Here is a 17,797-nt window from a genome sequence, read left to right as displayed (position 1 = left end):
GGGGGGCTCTGCAACTTACCTGGCTGCTTCTTGCTCTGACTGAGGGCTGCTAGGAGCAGGGGGTGGGGCTTGTTGCATGTGCCCACCCCCTAAGCTCTTTACTGCCGGAGCTCCGCTCCTGTGCACTCCTGCAGAAAATGACCCCTGAGTGTAACAGCAGATCTGTCAACAGGATTTCTGTCTGCTGAGGAAGGAAGGGCAATTTTTGCCAATTTCCTCTTCCCTGTGTAGACCCTTGCATTGTTCCAGGAATCCACTGGCCCAGAGGGATTTCACTTTACCTTTTTAAACAGCATGGTTTCCATTATTGGCCCATCATGGAGGAAATCGGTACAGGGACGGCTGTTTCACAAAGCATTTCCCGCCATCCCCCCCCCCACACTCATGATGTCCCTGAGAGGGTTTTTAAAAAATGTTCTATTGGGAGCACTATGGCGTTGATTTGATGTCCTGTTTCAGCGTCATAGCGCTCCCAATAGAGCATTAAAAAAAAAGTAGAGATCGCACACTGGGGGGGGGGGGAAGGGCGCAAAAAAACAGTCACTGGAGGAAGCACTGCAGGGCATTTTACACAGGCCACTGTAGCAATTCAGATCCAGAAGAAGGGATTGAAGACCTGAGGAAAGCAGTTTTCGACAACAATGCCTCAGGCATGCTTCCCAAATGGGAGATAACCAGCATTGTATGAATAGGTAAATATATTCCATTAACAGCCGGTTACAAGGTTACTAAAATGGGTCTGTCTGAAATGACAGGAAAAAACCCAGTAGTAACCAGTTCCTGAAACGGAATAGATAGGCTGATTGAAATCCTTCCTAGTCTTGGAGGGCGCAGAAGGCTGCAGTGAGAGTGGGGAGGCAGTGAAGCTGTCTTCATCTAGTATGTCTCCATGCTGCTTGGGATCCCCCATCAGGACGGTTTGGCAAAATGTCCACTGCAGAATAAGTAGCTGCCAAAGCAGGTTGTCTGGGAGAGTGTGCATGCAAGAGAACTCAGCACATTGCTGGTAACGCTTTGACCTTTGCCAGACTTTAGCAGCCTAGTGTGATCATTCTCAAAAAAGAGAAAGGAGGTGTGTGGCACTAATACCTGGATGGGCCTTCTGCTAAGGATATCCCTTTGTGTGTTACGTGCCCATACTGGAATACACATAAAAGCATAAACTTCCAAATGGTAATACAGTAGGCCCCAATGGAGACAAAAGTAGGGTATAATTTAAAAAATATATATGTTTAAAGAAAAGGCACATGGGTGCTGTGGGAGACATTTTTGGGGACAGGTGTCTCTTCCAAGATAAAAGCATGTGTTGTTGTTATGAAACAGTTACAGGGATCTTCTTGTTATTTTTCCCAAGAGCACATTTGTGAACTGTGGGAAATTACACATAGGCCTGAAGTTAAATCGCATTGTGGCAAAGAGCTGTGGTCTTTCTAGAGCTCTGAATCAGAAGTATGAATTTGGGGAGGGGACACAATTATATTTATGCTTTCTAGGTAGAATATGGTGCAGAGTACGTGCTGAGTGGAAATGCACATCCCATAGTGATCTGCCTCTGGCGACCCAGTATGTTCCTTGGTGGGGCAATCATATGAACTTGTTTTGTAGCTCTTTAGCCCTTGGGCATTCGCCAGCTCTCTTATTTCTTGCATGGTTCTCTACTTAATGCTAGTCCGGTAATGGCAAAGCATCACAAATTAATTATTTGGAAGTTCTTTCAATACATTCAGGGATTCCATTTCTGTCTGTAAATCACTGTTCTCCAGTTCACCAGTCCTGTACACTAAATTTAATAACAAAAGAACTATTTAAGTGTATGAAGTAGTGCTGCTTCCCCTCCCCCCCCAAGACTTGTATTTTTTGCTACAGCAAACATTAATAGCTTTGTTTGGAAGAAAGTGACCGGTCCAACATATGGACATAGCTCGGCTTTAGCAGGCAGTCTGCCCTAAGTTGCTTCTCCCCTTTTCCCAAACTATGTGGTTAAATAAATCCATCTCTCTTAAAATTATAGGCTGTATGTATGAAAAGGGACCAAGGCAATTTTATGATGATACCTGCGTTGTTCCGGAGAAGTTTGACGGTATGTTTGTATTTATTTATATTTATTTATTTATAACATTTATATGCTGTCTTTCTACCCGATCATGGTCCATGAGGTGGCAAACATAAAATATATATATTAAAACAATTAAGGATACAGTTAAACTTCTAAAATAATTCAATTAAAAACTCATAAACGTACTTGAAGGAGAGCCAGTATCTGTTATCCACATATGTGTTTGGGTTTTTCTCTCTCTTATATGCTAGGTTATAATTGATAAGGGTCTTTTATTTATTTTTTTAAAAAAGGTTAGCATTCCAATTCAGGTCTGTTTAATAGACCATTTGCAGTATGCCTAACCAAAGACTGACCTTTGCCTCCTGAAACCAAAGCCTGCTTTTCAATAGGATGTCAGTCTATTTTTGCAAGCCAAAGATTCTGTACCCAGAGACAAGATAAAGTGCTGCAGTTCTAGCTGTTCTGAGAAGTAATAGGAGGATTTCCATTGCTGTGATGATCACATAGAGCTTGTTGTTAGAGATTTATTGAAAGCTGATCCTGTAATTAACGAAGCAGAACAGAAAGCAGCTATTCTGGATTTACTGATGACTAATGCAAACGCTTGTCTTTTTATTTCCTCCACAAAGAGATGAATTATGGAATATGAGTGCAATAGAGCTATTCAGGGCTTTCTGTGTGTTTGGTGAAGGCTATGCTTTATTAAATATTGTATTACTTTGTTTAATGAAGCTTATACCTGCAGGGTTGAATATATAATATCAGTTATTTTCTTTTAAAAAGGGGTTTTGGAAGATGAGTGACTAGTGTTAAATTTCCTCTAAACTGTACCCTGTTCTTCTGATTACTAGATAGGAATCCACTATGTATTCTGTGGGAAGAACAGATAATGAAGCAAACGTGGGTTTTTTTGCAGCCGCTAGCATTCCATGGGACATTAACTGTAGGACTCTGTAAGCTGGGAATGGGTGGATGGCAAAATCAGCACCTAATTGGTTAAGACGATAATTTAGTGCAACTTTCATGCAAGTATGGAGCTATAAATACTTTACAGGACAATAGTTAAAATTAAAAAGAGGACTCGAGCGGGCTCTTTCCTGCTTTGCAGCCAAAAAACCAGAAGAGCATAATAGTGAAGAAATGTGGGTTCATCATGCATCAGGCTTAGCTATATCTACCCATCCCACAGATTTTTTTTTCCTTCCAACAAGGGAAAGTTAAGAAAGAACTTCCTGGATGGGAGCCAGTCATAAAAGAAGGCTGTACCATTTACTTCCTTCCTTTCAAAAGTGTGGAAAATGTGAGGATCAGGACTGTGCCCATCCCCTTGGCGGGGAGGGGGGGGCGGGCGGGCAGAAGATTGTCTCCATTTGTGCAAGTCTCTCAAGGATGGGAAGGAACTGGAAGCCTTCACCCTTCATAGCTATCCAGTTACAGGGTACTTTGCTAACTTTACCCAGCATTAAGAAAAGATGGTGGTTGTTAGCCATTCAGTCATTTCCAACTCTTGGCAATTCTGTGGGCCAGCTCTCTCCACATTTTCCAACCTTGTACTGTTTCTTTGAGAAAGCAACAATAGAATGATCCAATATGTTTGGTTCTTCAGTATGTATATCAGTCTTTCTACAGAGTTAGGCTTGTGATGCAGATCAAATACATCTTTGGAGTTCTTTGTTTTATTTTTATTTTTATTTATTTTATTTATCCTTAGATTTGTATCCCGCCCTACCCCTGAGGCTCAGGGTGGCTAACAAGGGCACAATGTGCCAAAATTAAAACAATAAAAACACATAATATAAAACAGTAAAATACAATAACAAAATTAGACACAAGATGGGTAGCTTTACCAAAATCTATCATCCACTTCGTGCAGGGGCACCTCGCCCCCCAAAGGGACCAGATAGTCGTGGTGATGGTGCGACGGTGCATAGGTGGCAATGATGGAGTACTAGTGGCGGCGGCTCCTACTCAAAGGCCTGGTGGAAGAGCTCCATCTTGCAGGTCCTGCAGAACTGAGAAAGATCCTGCAGGGCCCGAATGTCCTCTGGGAGTTCCTTCCACCAGGTAGGAGCCGCCACCGAAAATGCCCTGGCTCTGGTCACCGCAAATTTAACATCCCTTTCAAAGCTGTCTTATTGCAGGGGGTTTTCTGTCACACGAGAGACACAGATGGGGTCAAACCCCCCCCCCCCCGGCTTTCCATTCTTCAAGTTCATTAATGTACAAACAGTATTTACTTGTAGCTTGGAAGGCTGAAAATATATATTGTCTAAAGCATTCATTGGGAATTGAAGTGCTTGTTTATGTCAATGCCAATAAAGGGTGTGTGTGTGTGTGTTCTTGCTTCTGAATGCTGTGTCTGAGTGAGTTTGAGCAATCTGGTAACACATTTAGGTACAATTTTCAAAGTTTTGTTCTCCCATCCACCTTAGATTTGATTTGGCTAACTTCAGCAATTGTGGGGCTGCCCCGTTCATACAAAAATTACTTTTCTGAAAGTCAGTCTGGTGCCCTGGGAGCTAAACATATGCTAACTGTGGTTTTATTTAGTGTCTCATCTTGGCTTGCTTTTTTTTTCCTGTAGTGCTTGACCCCAGAGTCCTAGTTTTATTTTCTTTATTTTCTCTGGTACACTTCCCATTCAGCAGTGAGAACATGCTTTGGCCTTTCCTGTGTGTTCATGAAGTAAAAGAATGCTTCTTCTAATAGTTAGACTCTTTAAAAGTTAATAAAAGTTTTATAAACAAACAGGAAGAACAACAACCAACCAGGGTTACCTGAGCTACCGTTCCATCATGCTTGGCCTATATCTCACTGAATCCAACCCCTTCCCTCAGGACCTTTTAAATTACATTTTCATTTTATACTTATATCTGTGTTGGTTTTAAATTGCTGCAAGAAGCTTTGGGGGCCAATTTTGGGCTGAAAAGTGGAGTAAAATTAACAAATAATAAGTTAAATAAATTATTGTCTTTGGAAAAAATTGGTGGTCTTCGCTCCTTCATCTCAAGTGGGCAGGGGGAATTAAATATCCACGTTCCTTTGAATTAAACTCCTTTAGTCATTGTGTTTTATCATGTGTATGGGGAGAATGCCCTACATGTGATCCTCTCAATATGCCTGATTGCCATTTTGTTGGAAGTAGCAATGAATGAATGTATTTTCAGCATAGAAGTTGAAAATACCCATGTTGCTCCTTTCAGACAACATAATGATTTTGTGTATTGGGAAGATTTTGTGTAGCATAGTAAAATGTAGCAACTGAAAATGGCTGTAGTGATGGATAAACAAGCTTACCTCAGCTCAATGGAGAATCAGCTCAGCATTTACTAGTTTTCTCAGGATTAACTCTGTCAACCTCTTACTACGACCTTTGCCCTTTCCAAGAATTTCCCCAAAGCTCATACTGTTGGCTCTCCTTTATCTCACTGCCTTATTGCATTTAAAACCTCATCTTTTGTTGTCTGAGTTTAGGACATTAATGACTGCTCAGACCAAGCTATGTGAATCTCTCCAAAGACTGGTTTTGCTTTTCTTTTTAAGGCTTAAGTGCACTGATGACCAGGGGATAGTGAAAAGCTGGCCTGATAAGTTGAACACTGAGTAGCTGTTCTTAGTTTAAGAATCTGGCTTTCAGTAATGTTTGTCTCTGTAGTTAAGAGTTACATCAAAATGGTCATATCATCCCTTTGGCTAAGAATGATTTAAAAAGGAATATGTGTGGTTTTTAAAATGCCTTTTTATGCTTGTTTTAGTGGTGAGGATCAGATTTAACACAAAGTTTATTCTGTGTAGCAAAGGACTTTCAGTAGAGATCCTCTGCTTCAAGTCGAAGCAGAAAGGAAAGTATGATGTATTTTTGCTAGAAAATAAAGGATTGTATCATTAGCAGAAGGGGGAAAAAGTAAGCTCATTCCCGAGCTCTTCTGTTGACAGTTCTGCAAACTGCTCAGCAAGATTATCTTAACCGTCTCATGTTAAACACTTGTGTTTTGTTGGCTTTGGCAAGAACAACCTAATTATAAATTTTTAGATTTTTTTTTTTTGCCTTTGCCATTTTAGAAGAATTGCTAATGCACAGTTCAACCACTTTAAAGGTGAGCCCATTTTATATGCAAGACCAAGAGGAACTCAGTCTATCCGCAGGATTTGCATATCCATGTATAAAGCTCATGCTGCTTAAATCCTAGCCAAATACTCTGTCAGATTTCTCTTAGAAGAATTTGCATGCTAAGGGCGTTTCAGTCAATATAGTTTTGCAGATATATAAAGCATACATTACATTTCCAAATGAAAGATTGTGCAAATTATTGTATACAAAAGAAGCTCTTCAAATATCCAAGTTGAGTTTTTAGGGGGGAGTGCTCTTTCGGAAGTAGGTCTTGCATAATGGTTGCAAATACGTTTTGCATAGATCACAGGATTGGGACAAACAAGTGGGACTTCAGTGAAGAGAGTCTGAATTTAGCCATTTCCTGACGAGTAATCTGTGGTGGGATTGGAGGCCACGTATCCCTTTTCATCCAGGTATCTACTTGTACCAGACAAACTGTTCCCTTTAAGATATGTTTTATTTCATATAGGAGATATTAAGCAGGAGCCAGGAATGTTCCGTGAGGGCCCAACGTATCAGCGGCGGGGCTCCCTCCAGCTGTGGCAGTTTTTAGTAGCTCTTCTTGATGATCCATCAAACTCTCACTTCATTGCCTGGACTGGCCGAGGCATGGAATTCAAGCTTATTGAACCAGAAGAGGTAAGCTTGGCCATTTGCAATAAACTACCTATACACATTTCATTATTCTGGAGAAGTGGTGTATTATTTAACTTTTTTTGTCTATCCAAACAACAGTTAGTGAGATTAAGGAGCTTATTTATTTTTTTAAGACGGCTCTGCTGACTGTGGCCTGGTTCAGATATTTGAGCTCACAGAAAATGTCCTTCTTGTGGGTCTTGGACCAGGCCTTGGGAGTACACATGCCCACTAATGCATAAAGGATGAAATATGAGAACAGAATGAATTGGATATGTAGTTTTCATGATGTGCATGATATGTCCCTCTTCCCCTCAAAAATTGGAAAGATCACTGAGATCAGAGAATCTCTTGTGCGTTTGTACAGATAATTTCTTGAATTGAGGCCAAACTATGCATGATCCTGGTGTTCTATAAGCAAATCCCTTGACGTCTCTCCCCCCCCCCCCAATAGAAGCTGTGGGAGAAGGCCCTTAATATGATTGGGACAATGGAATGGAATTCATTAATTGTTCCTCACCCTTCCCCTTTACTATTTTCCGTAATCACCCCCTCACAGCCCATACTGTTTTTAGCTCATGTGGGAGGAAAAGGAAAGCACCTATATTATGTATACCTTTTCTGAGGTTAAAAGTAATCTAGAGGGACAGTTTTAATTGGATAATGGTTGTGAGGGGAAAGAGACCTCCCCCTTCCCAACACCATAGTCCCAGTCTATAACCCATCTCTCCATCCCCCCCACTTCTTTCTGATGCTAATTTGTAAACCACTGGATGCAGTCAGGGATCCTCAGCATCACACACAGTTTGAATCCTAATGCAAACAGCCTTTTATGTGGTGTTCAGATACGCACAATCCACTGAGACCCAGATGTGGATGAACACACATATGAAGCTGACATCTACAAAGTCAGATCCTTGGCCTATCTTAGTCAGTACTGTGTATTCTGACTGGCAGCAGCTCTCCAAGGTCCAAAGTAGAGGTCTTTCATGTCATAACCGTTTAATTAGAGATGCTGGGATTGAATTTGGGACTAGGGGTGGGCATTCGGATCTATATGAGCCAAAAATATACCCGGGAAATACCATATTGGTATTAAATGCCTTTGGAGTTCCCTCGCCCACCTAAACAGAGAACTCCATTATCTCCATTATCATAATCTGCTGAGAGATAACTCCCTTACACCCTCGGCTCCATTGTAGCCTACGGGAACCATTCCTCATAGGCTATAATGGAATCAATCTGGGGCTTGGGAGGGTCTGTTTTTTTTGAGGCAGAGGCACCAAATTTGCAGCATAGCTGCTGGTGCCTCTCCTCAACCCCTCCCCTCTCAAGTTTTAAAAAGATTGGACCGGAGGTCCAATTCTATGGGCCCCCAAAGAAGGGACCCCCCATCCTCCATGGTTTCCAATGGAGGAAAAAAGCCATGTACATGCCTTTATATGCCTGAGTCCACTCGCCTTTATATGCCTAAGTTAACTCGCTGTGTCACACTGTGGTGGCAGTGTGGACTGGCTTGCAGACGGAATCCTTTTTCCAAGCCGACCCATGTTGCAGTGGTGGCATGACTTGGCAAGCAAATTCAGGCATTTAAAGAGATGTTTTAAATAAATGCCTGAGTTCACTTACTGAGAGGTAAATCCCTTCTCCAAGCCAGCCTGTGCCACTGCACAACATGGCTTCTCCAAGTTGTACCCAAATAAAAGCCAAATAATATCCGCTTTTATTCAGGCTCAGCTATATCAATAGTTGAATCAGATTAGAGAATCTGTATTCAGCTGAATAAATACCCAAAAAATACCAATAAGGTGTTTTTTGAGTATTTATTCGGTCAGGTTTATACAGAATGCACACCCCTAATTACTGCTATTTCACTGTTTCTTCCTTTGCCTGTAAATAGCTTACCCTTTGCAGTGATGTTGCCATATTCTTCTCCTTCAAAACCTCCATCTTGCAACACTTCCCCCACCCCCATGGCTTTTTCTAGACTCTTATTATCATCTTCTTTTGGTACTTACAAGTGGTGGTAAAAACAAGTTGAAAAAGAGTCTTGTGTATGTGTGCCAGTTTAAATTTGATTTACGTTCTTGTTCGCTCTGGTTTATTTTCTAGGGGGGGTTCTATAAAAAGCAAAGTGGGAAAGCTGGAGTTAGAGGGGTTTTTAAAAGTGGAATAAATCATGTTTCAGCAAAAGAAATCTGGATTAGGAAAGCCTGCATTTTTATATGTTTGACCTCGAGGTTTCCTTTTCCTATTAAAAATAAAGCTGATGATAAGGCCTGCTTGTTAATCACTTTTAACAGATCAACACTAAACTGTCTGTTTTAACAAATCAACATTAATCTCTGCCTGTGACAGGTGGCACGTCGCTGGGGAATTCAGAAAAACAGGCCGGCTATGAACTATGATAAACTTAGCCGTTCACTTCGCTATTACTATGAGAAGGGCATCATGCAAAAGGTGAGCAGTTAAGGTTGCCGTGATATCTTATTGGAATGTTACATGTTAATCTATAAACCATCTGTTGCAGTTGCACACTAAATTGGTCCAACAGGTGTGTTACCAATAGAGGCAAGTGCTCTAAATATTTGCCGTTTATTGTTTATGATTTAGGGGTTTTCCCCTTCTTATTAGCTCAGAATCCATGGATTGACATGCAGAATTTGATCCTCACATACATGGAAATCATGAAATTGCACACTTGGACAGGGTTTGTGTCAGCTGTTCTGTGTGTATTTAAACATATATTTAAGCATGGTCCACCAGTGAATTCTCACTTTATGTATTCGTTTATTAAACTTTCTCCATATTGGCCTTAAAGCTGCTCTAAGCTCAAACCTGTTTAAAATAGAGTACATAGAACAAGCTTTTAGCTCTATGTAAGGCAGGTTCTGTCAAAAATTCTAAATACTCTGCTGGAGCCAAGCAGAATAAACTTGTGGGGCTAAGAAAGCCTCTAGCCATGTTTCTCAGGTGGTTGTTTATGCCTGTCTGAACCTCTAACAAAGTTATCCATTCTCTGTTAAACGAAGGAGAAACAATAGGGAGAAACATTGAGAGCAACTCTCTGTCCTCCACTGTCTTTCCTCCAGAGAATTAAGCCACTGCGTCTGGCATGTGATCCAGTTCCTAAAAACTGAGAAAGAGCAAGGTGGCTCTAATTTCCTCTTCAAGAAATCTTGGTCTCTTTCTTCATTATAGTAATGCGTGGCGCATTATCTGTGCAGAGGACTGGGCAAAAATCCTACACCGCTTCTGTCCCACAGTAGCCGTACTCCCTTGTATGACATGCCAGGGCCTGCGGCGGGGTGTGTGTGTGCCCATTGTCTCCACACAGGCCAGCTGGCAGCAGAGCCATTCAGATCCCATGCATGCCAGAGATCGAGTTGTAAGCCATGGGGTCAGGTTGTTGCGTGTTTGCTTCAATTCAGGAAAGCTGACAAAACACAAAAAAAGACTGTTACGATGAAATATTGTAATAGTAGAATTCCTTCTTCTACAACCACTCGAAAGCTCATAAAGGCTTTGCAGAACCTTAATTCATGTTTTTTTGTTGTTTGTTTCCAGTATTGTCCCCACAAGTCGCTCTCTTTTGTGGAGTGTGGGAAAACACATTACATTCCGTTTCTGCTTAATGAAATTCCATTTCCACCTTTTACAAACTGTGTCTTTGTTTCTCCACCTCCTCCAAGGTCGCCGGAGAGAGATACGTGTACAAGTTTGTTTGTGACCCAGAAGCCCTCTTCTCCATGGCCTTTCCAGATAACCAGCGCCCCTTGCTGAAGACTGACATGGAGCGCCATATCAACGAAGAGGACACGGTGCCTCTGTCCCATTTTGATGAGAGCTTGGTCTACATGCAAGAGGGGGGCTGCTGTAATACCCACCCTTATAACGAAGGCTATGTGTATTAACTGCAGTGACACTGAAAACACTCCTGGCCCCCTTCTCCTGCGCTTTTCCTCTTTCATGAGACCGAGAGGAAAGCTGACTCCCCTTCAGTTGGTTTTGTAAAAAAGAGGGGGGGGGGGAAATACAAAAATTTTAAATGAGAATAAAGTAGTACTATAAGGGGCTTTTCCTGTTGCATTACTCCTATGGTCTGCCATGGACAGTGCACTTTATCTGAATGGGGAAGATTGGGATTTAACGATTTATTCTGTGTAACAGGAGGGGAAAGGGTTGGTCTGCTTTTTTGTTTGTTTGCCTTTTTTTCCTCCTTAAGATTGGGAAGAGAACATACAGGTTTTAAGTACAATGAAGCTGTATCATGTCTGTTTTTGTTTCATATTGGCTTAAAAATATTGTACATGTTCTCTGGGTATCCATAGTACAGTTAATTCTAGATATGTTAAATAACCATTTGTACACTTTTGGGAGAATTATCTGTCATGGAAACTTTTTTTTTTTTTTGCTTTTGGCACACTATATTCCTTGTTTTAGAAGGACAACCAATGACCTGTGTTGCAGGATTCTTTAGAAGCTAGCACCTCGAAGCCTTTCTGTCTGTGTGAGTCTTTTGTTTTTTTTAATAACCTTCTTAATCTTGATTTGCCCTCACTTGGTTCTTTTGGGTGTCTACACGTCTTTATGCTGCCTTGTGTTCTTTAATGAGTCATTAAGGAAGGCATTCACTGTTGACTGAAGAGCACAATTCGTAACTTAAAACTGCAAATTGCAGAGTTATAGCTTAGCTTCTTGTATCTGGTGCCATCTTGCTATGCAAGTACAGCACATCTGATCTTTTTAGACCTTTCAAGATCTATCTGAGTATAGTAATTACATGTGCTGGACCATTATGGATATCATCTCAACATTAAATATAGGATTGTGATCACAGAAGAGAAGACTTAATAGCATCCCCTCCATTTACTTTGATACATAAATAAGTTATTTAATCAATAGGAATTAACTGTACTAGGTCACATATCTCATTATGCTGTTTAGGCCACAGCAAGCACTCCTTGAGCAAAATATCCAATACACTAAATAGGTACTTTAGGAATTTTTAGACATGGTACCCATTAATATGCATTTAAGCCTTTTACCGCTGTGTTATGTTGATAACATATATACATACTTAGATAATGCTAATGCTTCTGCTGCTGTCTTTTTTCTGTAATATTCTCTTTGCTGAATTTACTATGCCCATTTATAAGCGATGCTGTAACTACAGATAGCATTTCAGGACAAAATAGATGACTTGAACCATTTATTGCTTAGAAACAAAATAGCTTATGCCACAGCTGTGCTATAAGCAGCTTTTACACGCAATGAGAAATGGAACGGTAAGCGTCAGCTTGCTAAGAGGAGCTCTGTGGAATCTTTTATAACTTTCAGTGGAGCAGAGACTTATATGAACCGTCAAAGAATACAATGAAGATGCTGTATGATGTTGTAGTGCTGGCACTGATGCTATCAATCAACTTTGTTTTAGACACTAAATGTAAATGTGATCAGATATGGTTGAAAGACGATTTACAGGGGTCTTTTTTGATTTTTAATGGTTTTTATTTTTTTAATTTTGAGAAAGGGTAATGTTGGAAAACAAGACACACCCCTTATTCTACATATAAAATTAAAAGAGAGAAAAAATGTTTTAAATATTTATGAGCACCTTTTCCGAAACACTGCGTTTCCTAGTCTGGAAAGGAAAGAAAAAAATGAGATTTGAGCTGTCCAGTGGTTATTTTAAGAAGTGACTCCTCATCACTTTGTTCCCCAATGCTAACAACTCTGGAAGAAGGGGGAAGGGAGTTGACTCCATAATCATTAGCCAGAGAAATAATGTTTCATTGTAAATGACATGATATCAAAGATGCCTTGAGGTAGTGATTTACTTTGCACTCAGTGTCAGTCAGGAAACCAGTAAAGCTATAAATGATTTATTATGCAATTCATTTCAAACTAACAAATGTTAGCCACTACAAACCACAGCTATTGGAAAAAGCACACTGGGTATGCATTCTAAAACACCTAGAAGCAGAAAATGAATGTGCACGTAACGCCAGGCGATGCTATACCCCCTCTATAAGCCTCAATGCAAAGGCCCTTCGTCTGGCACTGGTACTCAATTGGCTAATACATGAACAAAAGACCACCAGTGTACACCAGTGGCTTTCAGGTGGTATTCCAGGGAACTCTGGGGCTGCTTTAGAAACTTGCCATGTTATTGTCAGTGAGAAAATAAATCAGTAATAGGTGATAAGCTTTCCTTCAAGAAGACTAAAAAATCTCTATGCAGTGCACAGCCAAAAAGTTCTCAGGTGCACTTTCCATTTCGCATAGAGTAACTGAGGCTTAGTGTGTGAACAGAATGCACTCCCAAGAGTATGCCTCAGAATCATCTGCAGGACACCGGGATGTAGGCAGTCACTTTAACGTGGAAGAGTTCCCGGAAGGAAGAAAATACGAAAAACCCCAAGGTTAGAGAAAGAGGAGTAGGGTATGTACACACACATGAAGCTGCTTTATATTGAATCACACCTTTTGGTCCATCACAGTCAATATTGTCTACTCAGACTGGCAGCAGCTCTCCTATGTCTCAGGCAGACCTACTGCCTGGTTGTTTTAGCTTGAGATGCCAGGAATTGAACCTGGGACATTCTGCATGCCAAACAGATGCTCTACCAATGAGCCACGGCCCTTCCCCACTCATGAAAAAAAATCCTGATCCACATAGCTATACTTTTTCATTAAAACAGAGCCCCAGTGGGTGGCCCACTTTAATGGAAAGTTCTGTGACAGCTTTTGATTTTGTCAATATCAGAGTAGAGTGTTTCTTGTCAGGAACAGATGTATATTTGGTGAATGGTGTTGGGTTACTTGACGAGGGAGGGCCTAAGACTGATTCAAATGTCTAATGTTTTAAATATATATATTGTATAAGGTAGTGATTCACTGAACAAAAATAAACAATTCACCCACCATTGAATGAATTCCCAGAAAAAGTGATAAAAATTGTTTTATGGAATTGATTAGCCCTTTGAAACTGTACCTTAAGGAGTTTATTTCAAGTTCTGTTTTTATTCCACATTTTTCCAGGTAGATTAATAAATCTGGCAGCTGATTTCTGAAAGGTGGTGGTTTGGATTTCTAATCAACTCCTTTGCTTGTTTACCAAAATCAACTAAAATGTTTGTGAGCCCATAGCAGGAAATACCATCCCATGCCTCATCCAAAATAACGTAGCCAAGCAAAGGTAATCATCCTCATAATCTATCATTTGATGCTAAAGTGGTACCTATGGAAGAAAGACAGAGTAGATAAACATTACACAGGGCTGGCTTTTCCCCCAGGGCAAGGAGCTATGAGTGGCGGTGGCTTGCTTAATGCCACCCAAGAAGTTCCCCCTAAAAATCCAGATCTGCTATAAAGGTCAAAACATACAAATGTGTTCTTTGAAATAATTGCCTGCAAGACAAAAGGAGTTTGAGGAATGATTCATTAAGGTACTTCAGGGGCTCATTTCAAAAAACTTTTTGCTAGCTAGCCTGCAATGAATACAAGTGTGGGCCTCTTCATTTGTCTGAACAGTCTCAGTGGGTTCTGTAGCTTGCTGAACCTGGGTTAGTATATGGTGATACAAATGTACATACTCAAGACGCAAGAACCTGTTATGCTAAGACAGCGAAGTTGCTGCGGGCCTCCTCTTAAAATAGGACATGAATTTATCCTAGGTTCTATAAAATGGCGATGAAACACACAAGAACATTCCACAATGCTGCCAATCACAAAGCTGCTTAATATGTTAAACCAATCCTGCAGTCCTCTACACATAGAAGGGTACTGGAGCTTTGTACATCACCATTTCTCTGCATGTATGGCATCTTGCATTTGGCACTTATGCATAGGTTCAGTTCCTGCAATATTTCCTCCAGAAGCATAAGAAAATAAGTAGAGCTTGCAGGATGAGACCAGCCGTCTGTCTAGTCCAGCACCGTCTTTCACAAAGTAGACAACCCATTGCTCTGTTTGACCCTCCCCCAAAAAATGGTGCATCGAGGCCAATGCCCCTGATGCTGCCTCCTAGCAAGGGCATTCAGAAGTTTGCTGCCTCTGTATATAGAGGTTCCCTTTGTACAGCATGGTTAGTAGCCATTGATGGACATCTCATCCATGACTTTTGTCTAACCCCTTTTAAAGTTATCTATGCATGTGGCCATCGCTGAGTCTGCTGGCAGCAAATTCCATCATTTCATTGCTCATTCAGTAAAATAGTATTTCCTTTTGCTTGTTCTGAGCCCATTTCCCAATAGTTTTACTTGGTCCCCCAAGTTCTAAAATTGTAGAGGGAGGAAATATTCTATCCACTTTCTCTAGACCATGCATAATTTTATAACCTTTATAATGTCCCCTCAGTCTTTTTTCTAAACTGGAAGTCAAAGTCCTCTTAAATATTTTTAATTAAAAATAATTACATCCCCCAAACAGAAAAGTAATACAACAATATGAACAACAGAGGCAGTTCTACAGATAAGCATCTATTAAAGATTTCCAAATATCTAAAAATATGTCCATATGCAGTTGTCTATATGCCATATATTCAAACGTTGATAAGGTTGTAAGGTCTTTAATCCATTGGACTCTGTTTTGAGAGATTGGCAGAAATTGGTTGAATTCAGGGATATATTGAGTGTTGGGTTGCTTCCAAGTAGGGGTAGATTCCTGTTGAGGGTAGTTCCCTTTAGGTTCCTTCCATGTGGGGGTAGTTCCCAGATGGTAGCATACTGGTGATAATTGTACTCCAAATCCCCAGTGTATAAATGCCAAGCAGCCGGTCCCCACAATACCACCTTCTGATGCTAGCTGGTCAAAATAGTAGAGCCGTGTGCTCAGGCATCCATCTCAGGCAGGCAAATCAGGTCCAGGAGTATCAATAGTTTTTTTCCTCTGTCTTTCCTGGCTAAAATGGTTATGGCAAAAATCACCTCCACAACTGAAATGAAACAAGTCTACATAATCTGTCTCGGCCAAGAAAGCCTGACGTCGGATGGCCACCACACCTCATGTTGTAAACTGGCAGTTTGGTGAATGTGTGAACTGCTCTTCCATTAACTGCAAAACTGCAAATACTCAATTTTCCATGGTGCATTAAATGAAGATATGGGCCTGTGCCACACTGGGTATGAGTTGACATAATGATAATCATGAACAGAAAAACAGCCCACATAATTGTTGTCTGACTCACTCCAAGAGCATCTCAGAAGATACAAAGGAAAGTGCCATTTCAATACTTGGCTGGCAGAATTAAGCAGAAGGCAACAAAGAGTTCCTGTGGAGATTTATAACCACACTGATAGAGAATGTGGCAAGGAGAGAAAAAGATGGACATTTCAGCCAAGCTAAGAAAATTCACTTGCATATAACTCATGGAAATCAAGAACTGTTGGAGCAAATGTTCAAAATGCATGTATGTATATGGAAGTGGTTTATCCATATATTTGCATTGCTTTTGGGAAGGATGTATGTTTGCTATTAAAAGTGGTACAACTAGTCATGCAGCAATCCTGTTTTAAGTCCAGTGAGAAGTGGCTCGGGGCAAGAGACTCATAAATGATGTAAGGCTGCAATGAAGTTGGACTAGAACATCAGAAGTAACCTAATTTCATATTTTTAAATGATATGAAGATTGCCCTGCTTTAAAGGAGGAAGTAGAAAGGCTAGTACTTGAGGCAGAAGAGATAAGCATGTTGGAAGGAAGCACTTAACAGCAGTGCACTTTGAGGTCAGCACACCAATGAAATGGCAATTGTTCAGAATGGGCTCTAGCAAAGAACCTGCAGAGGTCCTTCCTGCATATACACCCCCCCCCACACACACACACATCTTCACTCCCACTAACAGTTGATGGTTCACTACCACTCTTGTCCCCACAGCACCAACCTCTAATTCAGGGGAAACTAGAACCACTCCTTGTGTCATGCCTATCAATCCCCATTTCAACCAACTACATCAGAAAGAAGGATCTGCTTGAGTTCAGAGACTTTCTCACAGACAGCCGTTCCACTAATCCACACCAAGCAGGTGCATGACCTACTGAGGAGGGGAGCTTGGCTGAAAATTAGCTTGCTCTACTTGCTGTGTTAGTGGGAGCTATGGACACGGCAAACATGTTCCAAAGACAGGTGCACTGTTTTCAGTAGTTGCAATAATTCATTAATTCATTATTTATTTGTAGACTTATACTCTGCTCCTCCCCTGGTGGGACAACTCCATCTTACAGGCACCATGGAATCTAGAAAGATCCCACAGGGCCCGAATGTCATCCAGCAGAGAGTTCCACTAGGCAGGAACCGCTATCGAAAAAGCTCTTGCCCTCGTTAAGTACAGTCAAACCACCTGTGAGCCAGGCAGCACCAGCAGACAACGTGATGAAGAATGAAACATTCTTGGGGGGGGGACGTATAGGGAGATGTGGTCCCGTAGGTATGAAGGTCCTAAACCATTTAGGGCTTTAATGGTAAGAGCTAGCACCTTGAAGTTAACTCGGAAACCAATAGGCGACCAGTGCAGGTGCTTAAATACAGGTTGAATATGGGGTGATGCAATGTCTTGATCAACCTAGCTGTATAACCTGTATATACTGTATACATTCTGTATAACCTGAAATTTCCAAAGCAGCCTTAAGACCAGTCTTGCATAGAGCAAGTTGCAGTAGTCCAGCCTGGAGGTGACAGGGGCATTTATCACTGTGGCCATGTTCCACTGAGACAGGGGCACAGCTGATGAACCTGGCAGGAAAGAAAAACACCACCCTTGCCACTGATGACACCTGTTACTCCAGGGTGAGAGAGGCATCCAGCCAAACCCCGAGGCTCTTCACAGAATCCACCAGCAATGGCTGGACCTCATAAGGAGCCAGGAGCCACAGCCCTGCTTTCAATGACCCAGCCCTCCCAAGCCACATAACTTCTGTTTTTCCTGGATTTAACTTCAGGCAGCTCTCTCTCAACCATCCAATCAGTATCCAGGCACTGGCAGAGAGC

At 41.2% G+C, this 17,797-nt stretch overlaps 1 protein-coding gene across 3 annotated transcripts in view; it reads left to right on the top strand.

Moving 5' to 3' along the window:
• The window catches only part of ETV1 (ets variant 1), an 89,020-nt gene extending 78,222 nt beyond the window's left edge, over positions 1-10,798 (top strand). For all 3 annotated transcript variants that reach the window (XM_015413467.1, XM_015413459.1, XM_015413453.1), the window contains 5 exons: position 401; positions 2,012-2,080; positions 6,643-6,812; positions 9,168-9,269; positions 10,502-10,798. In XM_015413467.1, the coding sequence (XP_015268953.1) occupies position 401; positions 2,012-2,080; positions 6,643-6,812; positions 9,168-9,269; positions 10,502-10,723 (564 nt within the window). In that variant the 3' untranslated portion in view covers positions 10,724-10,798. The remainder of the gene's footprint in view (positions 1-400; positions 402-2,011; positions 2,081-6,642; positions 6,813-9,167; positions 9,270-10,501) is intronic.
• The last annotated feature ends 6,999 nt before the right edge of the window (positions 10,799-17,797 follow it).

The sequence above is a fragment of the Gekko japonicus genome, unplaced genomic scaffold (genome assembly GCF_001447785.1).
Source record: "Gekko japonicus isolate JY-2015 unplaced genomic scaffold, Gekko_japonicus_V1.1 scaffold1093, whole genome shotgun sequence".
Lineage (NCBI taxonomy): Eukaryota > Metazoa > Chordata > Lepidosauria > Squamata > Gekkonidae > Gekko > Gekko japonicus.
This window is presented reverse-complemented; position numbering and strand designations above follow the sequence as displayed.